The sequence below is a fragment of the Aethalodelphis obliquidens genome, unplaced genomic scaffold, assembly GCF_003676395.1.
Source record: "Aethalodelphis obliquidens isolate GAN/ISIS:26980383/991018 unplaced genomic scaffold, ASM367639v1 scaffold8, whole genome shotgun sequence".
Taxonomy (NCBI): domain Eukaryota; kingdom Metazoa; phylum Chordata; class Mammalia; order Artiodactyla; family Delphinidae; genus Aethalodelphis; species Aethalodelphis obliquidens.
This window is the reverse complement of record NW_020837952.1, coordinates 19,635,305-19,649,100: the sequence shown is the minus strand read 5'-3', so window position 1 is coordinate 19,649,100 and position 13,796 is coordinate 19,635,305. Positions and strand designations below refer to the sequence as shown.

Genomic DNA, 13,796 nt, shown 5'->3' with positions numbered 1-13,796 from the left:
ACTAGAGAAAGCCCGTGCAGCAACAAAGACCCAACGCAGCCATACATACATACATACATAAGTTTATTTTTAAAAATTGACAACTTAGACAAAACAAATAAATTCCTTAAGAGGCACAGCTATCAACACTCACAGATGAAAAAGATAACCTGAGTAGCCCAGTATAAATTAAGGAAATTCAATTTTTTTAATTAATTTTTATTGGAGTATAGTTGATTTACAATGTTGTGTTAGTTTCTGCTGTACTTTTTTTTTTGGCCACACCGCGAGGTTTTGTGGGATTTTAGTTCCACGATCAGGGACCAAACCTGAGCCCTTGGCTGTGAGAGCACCGAGTCCTAACCACTGGACCACCAGGGAATTCCCTAAATTTTTAGTTAAAAACCTTCCCACAAAGAAAATTCCAGGCCTAAATGGTTTTACTAGTAAGCTCTGCCAAATATTTAAGAAAGAAGTAATACCAATCCTATACAAACTCAGGAAAATGAAGAGGAGGAATACTTCCCAACTCATTCTAGGAGCCCAGCACTACCCTGACACTAAAATCAGACAAAAACAAGAAAATAAAACTATAGACCAATATCTCACATGAACTTAGGTACAAAAATTTTAAATAAAAATTGAATCCAACAATATGTAAAAAGGAAAATACTTCATGACCAAGTGGGGTTTACTCTTAGGGTTGGTTTAATATTAAAAAATCAATCACTATAATTCATCACAATGAAAAATTTTAAAAAGAAAAACCATATAAATCATCTCAAAAGATGCAGAAAAAGGATTCAACAAAATCCAACATCTATTTCAGACAAACACTCTCAGCAAATCAGTCATAGAAGGGAAACTTCTTCAGCCTAATAAAGGGTAACTATGAAACAGTACAGCTGACATCATATACTTAAAAGACTGAATGCTTTCTCCTAAGATCAGGAACAAAGTAAGTATGTCCACCCTTACCACTTCTACTCAACACTTTACTTGAGGTTTCAGACACTACAAAAAAGAAGAAATAAATGGCACCTAGATCAGAAAAGAACAAGTAAAACAACTTATTTACAAATGACACGACTGTCTATGTAGAAAAGCCACTGAAATCTACCAAAAAGCTACTATAACTAAGTGAATTAAGGCTCCGGCAGAGAAAATATATTTGCAAATCATATTGTATATGTAATAAAGGACTTGTATCCAGAAGATAAAAAGAACTCTCAAAACTCAGTGACAAGAAAATGAAGAAAACAATTTATTCAATAAAATAAAGTGGGCAAAAGGTTTGAACAGACACTTCAAAGAAAGTATAGGGATGACATAAAATCCCATGAAAAGATGCTCAACATCATAAGTCATTAGGGAACTGCAAACTGAAGCCATCTATTAATTCTAAAAACAAACGTGCCAAATGTTTCTTTTGGGGGGGGGGGGCACCATGTGGCATACAGTATCTTAGTTCCCCAACCAGGGATCGAACCCACACCCCCTGCAGTGGAAGCATTAAGTCTTAACCACTGGACTGCCAGGGAAGTCCCCAACATGCCAAATGCTGACAAAGATGTGGAGCAACTGGAACTTTCATACACCACCAGTGGGAATGTAAAATGGTACATCTACTTTGGAAAATAGTTCGGCAGTTTCTTAAAATGCTAAACATGCAACTAACATTACAATCCAGCTATTCTACTCCTAGATATTTGCCCAAGAAAAGAGAACGCACATACTCATATGACACATACTCATATCAATGTTCACAACACCTGTATTTGTAACAGCCAAAAGTGGAAAAAACCCGAATGCCTATCAATGGGTGAATGGATAAGCAAATTGTGGTATACCCATACGACAGGAAACTACATGGCAATAAAAAGGAGTTAACTAATGATACATACAGCAACATGAATGAACCTCAAAATAATTATGCTGAATGAAGAAGGTCAGACCAAAAACAGAGTACATACCATATCATTTCATTTATATAAAGTTGTAGAAAATGCAAACTAATCTATAGTGACAAAAAGCAGCTCAGTGTTTGTCTGTGGACAGGATGAAGGTAGTGATAGATTACAATAAGTCAGGAGGAAACTCTGAGTGGTAGACATGTCATTCTCTTGATTCTGTTGATGGGTCCATAGTGTATATATACATCAAAAGTTAGCACATTATACATGCTATATGCAACTTACTGTTTGTCAAGTGGCACCTCAATAAAGCTGTATAAAAAATAACTTACAGGAAAAGTCTATTTTTTTAAACTTCAAAACGCTGTATAAAAGTAAATACATTAAGTAAAGATATTTTACTTTAAAAAAAAGCAGAAAAGAAAGAAAAAGAAGTTGATCCTGCCTCAAAAAAATTAAAAAATCACACCCTACCTGTTTTTCATTGTGGATTAAGTGTCCATAGGGAGCAAAAATTATCAAGGACATTCAAACACTTGCCACTTGGTGGTGCTAAACTAATTATCTAAACTTGAGTCGACAAACTTTTATTAGGCACTTATTATGCGCCAGACACCATGGAGAACAGAAAAATAAACAAGATAAAGTTCCTTGCCTGTATGTATCTGGCAATGTTATAAAAAAGATAAAATCTTTACACAAGCTAGAATATTCTAAACTGCTCCCCACCCTCTTGGGAGGAAAAAAAAGAACAATGTGTAAAGGTACTAAAGAAAGGAAAAAAGTTCTCCATTTGGAATAAAATTGTCTCAGGCCCTTCAAGTTCTCCTTTATTCTTAAATATCTGCTAAGATGCATAAGCAGGTAATTATATTTATAAAACTTCCAATGACAGCCTGCTGATGGCAATAGAAAATTCAGATTTTTTTCTTCCAAAGGAACCATGTCCGACATAACTCATTAAAAGTGCTCTGGGGACCACAGCAAATGTTTTAGAATAAACTTACTGACCTCTAATTTAGCAAAAGTTAGAATGAAGTTGCACAATATAGTAGCAGATAAATTTTTATATTACTCCTACACTTAAGTGGGATTGGATTTTTGTGTTACAATTATTATAATATTTTCAAAAACTAAAGATAAATGAAAACATTCAACCCAAATATCTGAAATTTACTCTTAGGCTTAGGGATAAAATTCTTGCCTTAAATCTCTGTCCAAACCTGGAAACCCAACATCTACCATACACAACATACATTCTTGAACTTTAGGAACTGTGAATTTTATAAGCTAAATTTAACAACAAGAAAGTTACAAAAATTCAGTTTCTTTGAAATCATTCAGCATATAAATAATGTAAATTTTGGATTAGAGACAGTATCACCAGGAAATGCCAGTGTAAGCCCTGAAACTCTAATGAGTTCTACACCCAAATATCTAAGCGGCCACTTGATATCTCCACTTGAATAATCCACAGGCATCTTATACTCAGTATGTTTTATCCTAAATCTGCTCTTCTGATATTCCCAACTCTGTGTAAGACATTCCATCCACGCAGTATCTTAAATGCCTCTTTCACCATACTCATCCTACCTCCTAAATCCCTCAAATCTTCTCTGACACTGACCCCTCATCATATGTAGCCTGGGTTTACTAAAATAACATTCTGGTCTCTCTTCCCCAAGCTAATCACCTTCCAATAATCTGTGTAAACTGTATAATGTATAACCACTGCCAAAAATGATCTTAATAAAACGTACATCTGACCAATCCACACCTAAGCTCAAAATCCTTCTGACAACACACTTTACATCTACAGCTATGCAACACCTGATACTTCCTGCCTTGGGACCCTCTGAACTCACCTGTTCCCTCAAAACCTTGTGCCTTTTTGTGTGTGTGCATTCTGTTCCTTCTACCTAGAACACTCTTTTATACCTTCTCTCTGCAAACAACTTCTATGAAGTCCTTCAAAAGAACACAATAGCCCGTCCAACACTTCCAATCACCCCCATTCCACCTAATCTGATTTAGAAGTTTCTTTACTCATACACATTTATTAGGCACCAACTAGATGTGGGGAGTAAAAGGTACTGGTGGAAAAACATACATCGTAAAAAGTGTCTAACTAAACTAGTAATGTCATGTAAATCAATGGTCACAGAAGAGTGTGATAGAAGTATGCACAGGATCCTGTATGAGATGTCAATTTCAGTTATTTCTTCAACAGATGTACAGTGAATGCCTAACAATGTGCCAGGCACAGAGTAAGCTTCTAGGTATAAATAAATAAGACTCAGTCACTGCCTTCCTAGCAATCTAATTGGGGATTAGGACAAGAAAACAGACAATTACAACATATGATGGAGGTTGAATAGGCTGCCACAGCAGACCCTAATAAATTATAGCTAACCTAGATGTAAGGGGCTCAGGCAGGATGAGAAATCAGGAAGACTTTAACTAGAGTGACATATAGCCTGAGACCTGAAGAATGGCAATTTTAACTAGAAGAGGGTATATGTTCTTGGAAGAAGCTGTATGTTCTATACAGAGAGCAGTAGTTCAGTGCATGGCTGCAACCCAGATCAGACAGTACTAAGAGTTTAGAGACAAGAGTAGAGACCAGATCAGATCATACCGGATTTTTAAGCCATGCTCAGGAATTTGGGAGTTTGGAATTCACCCTGAAGATGATTATTTGCCACTAGAAAGTCATTAGAAAGTTCTTGCAGGGAATGGTATGTCAGACCTGCCTTTTCTAAGCCAACACACCGGCTGCAGAGCCAAGAATGAACAGCTGCAGTAATCCAGGGAGGAAGCGATTCATGGTTGCTTGAACCAAGGCAGTGGCAGAGGGATGAAGAAAGGCAGATGGCTTGTAATGATATTTAGAAGGTCAAAATGATAGGACTTTGTGACTGATTAGATGTGGGAGGTGAAGGGAAAGGAGTCAAGGACAAAACTGAGTGTATGCGGTTATTCACTGAGAGAATACAGAAGGAAGAAAGTAAACAATGAGTTTTATTTGGGGTGTGTTAATCAGTAATGACTGTGTAACTCAAAGAAATGCAGAACACAGGTGGTTTTAAAAGTAACAAACCACACAAATTTTGAGAGTGAAGACAGAGAGATATTGAGATACTGAGGATGGTACAATTCTCAATAAAGAGCAGGCAGCAGAACTATTACTGCATCTTAAGCGTATCAGTGTGCCAAACAATGTCAGACAGGAGGGCAGTATGGAAGGTATAGTATAACAAGGATTAAACGAATGACTTCTCTTATACCAACGACTACAGACACACCATAGATTGCACAAGAAACAGTGAATGGATTTCATAAGGATTTCCTTCCACCAAAAAGTGAAAATTAAAAGGCTGGGTTACAATTTTTCATTTAGTCTCAGCAGCATTTTGAATTCTTCCCCCAAAAGTCGTGTTTTTATTAAATCACAAATTGAAATGACTTGTTGCAGACTACTGTGCTGTGTCGAGAATAAAGGACTCAGCACACAGAAGGTACTCAAATGTTTGTTAAAGAATGCTAGAAAAATAAAGAAGACATACTCATATTGTATCCTACACAAGGAAGGTTACTACCATGTTACAAGATCTAGTCTAAGAAAATTCTCCAGGAAAACCTGCTAGATACTAAGAATCTTAATCTTTCTTAAGCAAGGGGTTTCACAGGACTACAAGCATATCTAAAAGGAACTGGAAGGGACCAAATTTAAGCTACAAAATAAATTCTTATTAAAAATGCCATAAAAAAACTCAAAGAAAAAATAACAGGTGATTTCCCAATTGTTTCAAGTTATTTTCAATAGAACCAAATTCTAACACAGCCTAACACAGTAAAAACACAGACCTAGAGTGAAATGCAAATATACTAAAACAGGACTTTTTAACTCCAAAACAAGAGTGCTATTAGTGAACACACCTCTCTTCCTCTAGTCTCCCTTCATTTTTTTCTACTTTCTTGCTCTTTCTTCTTCACTGAATACCTACTATATGCCAGAATGTCTGCCAGACACAGGTAAAACATTTCAGGCCCTGCCCTCATGAGGATCAGTCTACAAGTCTCAAGAAAACGAACATTCACTAAAATTAGCACCACTTCAAGGACCTAAAACTCATATTTACTTTCTTATTTAAACAAGCAAGTGGTTTTTAGTGAATGTTTTCCTTCTGAAGAACTGAAGTCTGTAATCTCCAAGGTAAGGGGCTATCTGATGTATCCCCAGTGCCTAAAACAGTGCCTGGAAGAAAGCAGATACTTAATAAATATTTGTTGAATAAATGAATAAAAGTAAACTGCAACCATCAGAGGCACTGGGTATAAGGCCAAAACCTATTTCAGACTATCGCTTTTCTCCCGCCTTCTCTGCAATGAGTCAACTCATTCCATTAATTCAACTCATTCCATTAATTATCCTAAAGCAGGATAGCCTTTGCAGTCAGTGTCCCTATTTCTCCCCTAAAAATTCACAAGAGGATCTATATGAGAAGATGAGTGTTAGCTGAACCTACTGCGATAATCATTTCACAATATATATAAATCAAACCAATAGGCTGTATGTCTTAAGCTTATACAGTGATGTACATCAATTATTTCTCAATAAAACTGCGGGAAATAAAGATCACAGCCAGGAAAAAAAAAATTCACAACAGAATGTCAATCTTTCCCCCCTATTTGGTTGATTGTTAAAACATATGGTTCTATATATACATAGCAACAAAGAATAGCTGAACTCCAAGAACTAATCAGGGTTTATAATCAAACTCAAACCCACTTTCACAGGCTCAGCTAAGAAAAATATACATAGATGAAACACTGAATCCATCCACTCATGCTGACAACAACCTACCCCTGAATTCAGTCAAATCATCAGAGACCTAAAAACATCAAATCAGTACCCTGTATTCACTGAACTACTTAGCTAGCCACTGGTATAAAACCATCAGCATACTAATGGGCATTATAGGGTTGTGGGGTTTTTTAACCATAAGGATACAATATGCTATATAATCAAATTCATTATAGTACATAGTATAAAGAAACTACAGAAGAGTTTATCCTTGGATCTAATCTTCAGAAACTAGTTTTTTTGGGTTTTGCTCCTGGTTTTATTTTATTGTAGATCCTGTAATTCTTATTATTGATCAAGTTCCCCTCTTTGGCAAAACTGTAGCCCACTAAAGCATAGAGTTTATTTAATAATCGTACTTCCAGTTCCATTTACCTTTCTTACCCTTATTCACTTTCCTTTTGTGTTTTTTCCCTCTGATTTATTTTAAATAACTATAGTGCTTTAATATTTGTAAGCGGCCTTAATCTCTCTGTAGAAAGTGGCAGCAAAAATAAACATTCAACTACTTCCAAATCAATAATAACCTTACAACTTTAAGACCGTCTGAAAGATCTTCCTTAACAATAGTAATAATAGCAGCTAAAATTTAAGCACTTACCTGATGCCAGGTACTATTCTAAATGCTTTGCAAATATTAACTCATTTAATCCTCTCTACAATTCCATGATGGAAAATAATTATTACCCCCATTTTACAAATAAGAAAACTGGTGCACAGAAAGTTAAGAAATTTGACCAAATTAACACAGCTATAAAGCCGTGGAGCTAGGTTCTGAACCCAAGCAATCAGATTCCCATCTCCTTAACCACTGCCCTACTGTGATGATTTTTCATTCATCAAAACTATGTGACTTCTAAAACAAGGTATTTTTCAAATCCTAAAATAACACTGAGAGTTAGAACTGAAGTAATTTCAAAAACGAAGTTCACACCCATACCAAAAACCATATTCTAAACCTTTAAAATTCTGCCATACCCAACCAATGACTTGCCGGGAAATTAAGATGATGAATAACACCTACACAGTATCTACTACGTGCCAGGCTTTGTTCTAACACATTTACTTATTAACCTTAAAAATCCCATAAAGTATGTACTATTATCATCCCCATATTACAGATAAGGACACTGAAGCATAGAGAGGTTAAATAATTTGACTGAAGTCACTAGCAAGTGTGAAGTTAGTTTTTGAAACTTGTTTGGCTCCAGAGTCCAAGCTCTTGACTGTTATCTTACACTGCTTCTCCATATGACAGAGATTAACTTCCTCCCCCCATCACTTCCTACACTCAAAGTTCAAAGCAAGCAAAGTAGTCTTAGTAGAAAAGTTACTCTACATCCTAGATCTCAACACCAAGAGGTTCTAATTCAACAGAGTTGGGTTGTGGCCCAGCACCTATATTCTTTAAAAGTACCACATGTGAGTCTTACAAGTCTTGGTTAACATTCACTGCCCTAGGTTTCTAAATTAGACAGGTCTTAGCTGAACCTTTGGGGTGGCGGGTGAGGAATAAATAAATACAGAGAGACACACATATACACACTCTTTCATAAATGTGTGTGTGTGTGTCTTCTTTGCATTCCCCTGTCCCAAAGAAACAAGACTGGGAAGTAGGGAAGCATAAGACAAAGCCAGAAAGACAATATGGCTTTTTATGCCATGTTAACCAGCCTTGAGTATTATTTCAATGGGGACAATAACAAAATTAAGATTTTTTGTTTGTTTTTTAAAGCAAGAGACAATCAGACTTGTGCATTAGAGAATAACTCCAGTGGTTGTGTAGAGGAGACGGTGGGCAAAGAGACTGCAGACAAGGAGAAAAATCAGCCAAGAGCTCAAGACTAAATGCCTGAATGAACTAAGCACTGAGAATGAAGAGGATGCAGCAAATTTAAGAAACCTCTTTAAGGTAAAACTGGTAGGGCTTGGTTATTGCTTAGACGTTGTTATAGAAATGGACATCTCCAAGTTTGTTTTACATGCAACCAGGTGAATGATGATGCCATTAAACTAGATCTGAACTTGCTGAGGGAAGAATAAGTGGCTTTTGCTGGTCATCATACAATTATTTGGGAGAAGGGCAGCTTTGGGCATGGAAAAATAATTTAGATGGAGTGATGAGAATGGGTATAAATTTGCAATGAGTGAGAATAAATGAGGTGACGAAGCAGAGCTAAGAAATAAAAGACTAATAAGTCACATTATGAAAGGCAATGACTGGAAGGAAAGGGTGGAAAAAGTCTTATATTTTACAACTCTGCTTCATCTCAAGGGTTCTATCAAAATCAATCCACACCTGAAAAAGTGTAGTTCAAACAGAAAGGATCCCTTCTTGGAAAGTCCTAGATAAAAAAAAAATCAAACAATATAACCTTAAAATATGTAGTGAGCCAAGCAGAAGATCAGCATCCACCCTGAAGACAAAACTGACAAGACAACCAAAGACCGTGAAAATCTGAAAACGATGACCAACCCATCATTTAAAATACTCAGTATGGAGAAGTATGTAATTTTTTATAAAGTTTTTATTATTTCATGTAATCTTAGCAACTCCAATACAAGAAATAATGCCTGGCGCCACATCCATTCTGGGGATAAAGAAAATGAAGGACGGAGAATTCAGGCTTGCTCAATTTCCCAAGGTCACCCTCCAGAGTAACAGTACTGTGTTATTCTGGCTAGTGGTCCATACACTAAAGCACAAACGCTGTCAAATAATTCAAAATGGGATGGAGAGGGCAGCATAAAGAAAATGAGTGAAACTCAAGGAACGGAGAAAGCTATCTGCGAAAAGTAAGTAGTCCTTGGTGTTAGATGAGTCACTACCCGACCCAACTGTTTTCGAAATACTCGCGCAATGGGAAATGCTTCCAGTAGCATGCCACGATAGTCCTAACCAACAGGCATTAAGATGTGTCCTCGGAACATGAACAGGCACTATGCGATAAACTATCCTCCGCACCTAATCCGAATTCCTAACGAACTATCACGACGGGGTCAATGACCACCTCCGTAAGACGGTACCACAGAGTCTCCAACGGGAACATCACAGATTTGTCTAGGAAATAAATACCGTAACTAACGCCTTCCCAGACAAGCGTGCGATGCTGTAAATCTCCAGCTCCCTGAAGGGAAACATGCCCTGCTGTTCACCATCACCAACCAACTCGGCAACCTGGTAAAATGGATCCAATACACTCTTGGTTTGCACAGCTGCAAAGCACCTGTTTTCAGCTCTTCCCGAAGAGGACAAAGATGCCTTCACCAGAGTGAAGCAAAGGCGAGTTAGATTAGGAAGAGAAAAAATCCTGGAGTCCGAAGAGCAGACATAAAGAGCTCCAGTCAGAGAAAATCAAGACAGCAAAAGAAAGCAACGGGGCAACCACCTGTCTCTTAAGAAGGCAATACAAATAAAAGCCCCTCGCCCTGGAACAGAGCCGACCAGAACGGCGCCGAGGCCTAGCTGGCCTTGGAGCAGGAGCCGGGTCTCTTAATTCCCGGACTGAGCCGGCATTCTCGAGAGAACAGCTGACACCACCTAGTCATCTTCTCCTGCATCCTCCACAGGCTGTTCCTGACACAGAAAGGCCCTCGCATCCCTCTCCGGCCAGGCTCCAAGCAGCAAAAACAGCCCCATCCCGAAGAAAAACAGGAATGTTTCCCGCGGCCGTTACCTACCTTCCCGCTCACAACCACCGCCGCCGCCATGTTTGCTGCGCGTGCCTTTGATGACGTAGCAGCGTCTCACGTGTCTCTCAGACTCACAACAACATCCGGCAAAAGTAGGCTGATATCCGGGCGGGAAAGGGGCGGGGAGTGACGGGAATGGCGAGGAGTGACGGGCGGGGACGGGAGGAGCCTCCTGACGCATGTGCACTGAGTAGGCCTCGGAGGCCTCTCGGGTGGAGTCGCTGGTGCATACTGCGCATGTGCCAGTTTATTTTCCTTGGAGGGTAAGTAATTTGAAGTGTTTTTGCTTTGGGGATTGGCTGGGGGCGAGACTCCGAGCCGCTCGCAGGCCCCTTCAGTTTGGTATGATGGAAAGGACAGCATATTGGGACCCAGCAAACCTACTCTTGGCTTTGTGGCCATGGGCAAGTCACTTCCACTTTCAGCCTCAGGGTTTCATCTGTGAAATTGAGATAGGGCTGTGGTGAAGATTAAAGGAGCCCCAGCCCTCTATCAGAGGCGCACACACAGAGACTTCTCGCCTCTATGTGAAGTTTCTGAAGTTGAGTCTGGTAACTGCCACTCACACATGACCAAGAGCGAGGTATTTTGATAGGAACTGTTTTGATACCACGCCCTCGTTGCTCCAGAGTCCATCGCACGTAGCTCACAGTTCCTACACAGTTGCTTAATGGCTGTTTGGAAACAGGTTTCTAAATTTATCCAAGCTTCAGGATGGAAAATGAGAATTACCCATGGGGTGGTTGTAAAGATTTCATGGGACAGTGCATATGTGGTAAGATGATTTGTTGAGATATTAAGATAATAATTTGTTTTGTTAGTGCTGTAAAAGAATGACTGGATACTACCCCAGATAGCTCTGGCACAAGATTTGGGACTTCCCTTGCCCTAGGGCGGAATAAAAGGCCCCTTTGTACCAAAACACCTGTGCCCATTGAGGTACTTCTCTCTTCACACAGTGGAGAGAGGTTAGAAGCTTTCGAGGTTGGTTGAGTAAGTGGCAACCAAAGGGAATAACAGAAGAGGAGAGTTGCTGGTTCTGTGAATATTGGGGACCTAATGGGTGAAGGAGGTGGCAAGACCTTAGATGGGAATGGATGTGTAGTACTACTAGGAAGGCTGCATCAGAGATTTCAACCATAGCCAAGACCCCATGCCCAAGGTTGGCATTCACTTGGCAAAACAGCTCACCTGCAAAGGATAAACCAGCTGGGGAAATGAGCATGTTAGCAGTAACCAACATTGAATGAAGACTTGAGGGCCTTCCCCAAATGTATTGGACTAAGTATGACCCCCTAGAACTTTCATGCAATCTTAGGTGTGATGTGTAGAGCCATGATAATGACCCAGGATAAATTTTCCGCCAGCTCAGAGTAACAGGGTGTGATTACAGAAAAGTTTTAATGACGTTTCTTATGCCCTGTGTTTTGGAGAAAAGTTGAAGCCCTTAGTAGAGTACTAGGAATAAAATACTCAATAAATGGTAGCTATTATTTTATATAATAAGCTTGGGAATTAAAGATTTCTCATTGAAAATTTGGCACCCTAGGTTCATCTGCTACTTCATATTCTTAAGCCTTATCCTACAGCTGCCCCTTAAATTCTGGTGCTACTCATGGGCTATCCTTAGACTTCTTTACTTTTTTCCAAAAGCTATTCCTGGGCTATTATCTTCATATTCTGATATCACCACCTCCTAAATGCTGATGGCTCCCAAATATCTCAAGCCCAAGTCTCTCTTTCTTTCCTAAAATCTAGAGCCTACACCTACTGCCCCTTTTTACTTGAATGACCCACTCACACCTCAAAAAATCCTAAATCTTTACTACTCAAAGTGTAGTCTGCAGACCAGCAACAACATCATCACCTGGGAGCTTCTTGGAAATGCAGAATCCCAGGTTCCACCCCAGAACTACCGCATCAAAATCTGCATTTTAACAAAACCCCCAGGTGATTTGTGTACACATTAAGGTTTGAGAAACATGGTCTTAAATGAAACTTAAATTTTGCTTTTGTTCTCTGAAAATTACTACCATTTACTGAACTAGAGATGCAGTCAGACCACAATTTCTCCAGGAAAGTGTTGCTATCATGTTACCCCTTTTTGATGTCTTCTGGGGAACATCCCTATTATGTCTCTCCTTCCTATCCCCACTGCCACTCCTATGGTTCAGGTCTCTCATTACCTCTGGTTCAGACAACTACTGTGGCATCTTAATTCATTCTCTTGCTTTTGGCTTCATCTTCCCCCTACCCCATCATTTATATTCCTACCAGATTAATCTTTCTAAAGCATAAACATGATCATGTGAACTCCCTGCTTAAAATCCATTAATAGTTCCCTATCTCTTCAGGAAAGAGTACAGATTCTCCAGTGTAGCATAGAAGGTCCTTCATAAATTGTTGCTGCCTACCATTTTAGCTTTATCTTCCCAACTCAGACCCAGTTCTCCAGCCATAACCAAATAACTGCTGTACCCTGACTGTTCCATACTGTGTCCCAAGATTGCTTGTCACTGTAGCAGATTGGCTTGGCTTGGATCATGGAACCATCCTTGAGCCAATCACAGTGGCCCGAAGTATATGATGTTCTGATTGGCCAGATTTGAATTATATGCCCACAGCTCCAGTCAAAGTACACAGAATGAGAAGAAGGATAATTCCCAGGGGAAAATCCAGGAACCATTCCAGAAAAAAGGGGGAGTGGCTGCTGAGCAAGCGAGCAGACATCAATTACAGAGGTTCCATTTCTGCACTTTCATGGTGTCACACTGTAAAATAGTGGTTTACTGAACTTCCTTTCTTTCCCTACTAGGCTATGAATTATTGGAAAGCAGGGACTATGCTTTTTATATGTGCAACCACCGCACCTGGCACAAATGCCTGACCCACAGCAGACTTAAATAAGTGTTGGTTTAACAAATTAATGTCAACTAATTCCCCTTCCCCATTTAGAAATGGCACAGTTATACTTTACATTCAAGAGGAAAGAGACCATTTTCCTTTTTCAATAATATCCTCTGTCTATAGGCAAAGGGAAGAAAGAAGGTCAGGATTTCAATGTAATTTGTTTCATGTTTTAGGTTTTTACTACAATAGAAGGAAAGAAATCATAGTACACTTACATATAACAAGTTGACAGCTTTTTTAAAGCCACATGCATATAAGTTTAATATAAATAAAGTCAAGTTATCTATAACTTAAAATAATGACTGTTTTCATGGAAGTGAGTAATTTTATAGTTTCTAAGTTCACTCCCATAAACTATATGGCCATTCACTAATTATAACATCACTCAAAAAGTCATATGATGCAAAAGAATCTTAAGAAGTACCTTAAAGAAA

The 13,796-nt window shown here is 38.8% G+C and overlaps 1 protein-coding gene across 4 annotated transcripts in view; it reads right to left on the bottom strand.

The window, feature by feature from the left end:
• TBC1D15 (TBC1 domain family member 15) overlaps nt 1-10,520 on the bottom strand; it is a 64,139-nt gene extending 53,619 nt beyond the window's left edge. For 2 of the 4 annotated variants that reach the window (XM_027107048.1, XM_027107049.1), the window contains exon 1: nt 10,441-10,520. In XM_027107048.1, coding sequence (XP_026962849.1) covers nt 10,441-10,470 — 30 coding nt within the window. In that variant the 5' untranslated portion in view covers nt 10,471-10,520. The remainder of the gene's footprint in view (nt 1-10,440) is intronic. The other 2 variants (XM_027107046.1, XM_027107050.1) reach the window with 1 other exon arrangement.
• Nucleotides 10,521-13,796: the final 3,276 nt, after the last annotated feature.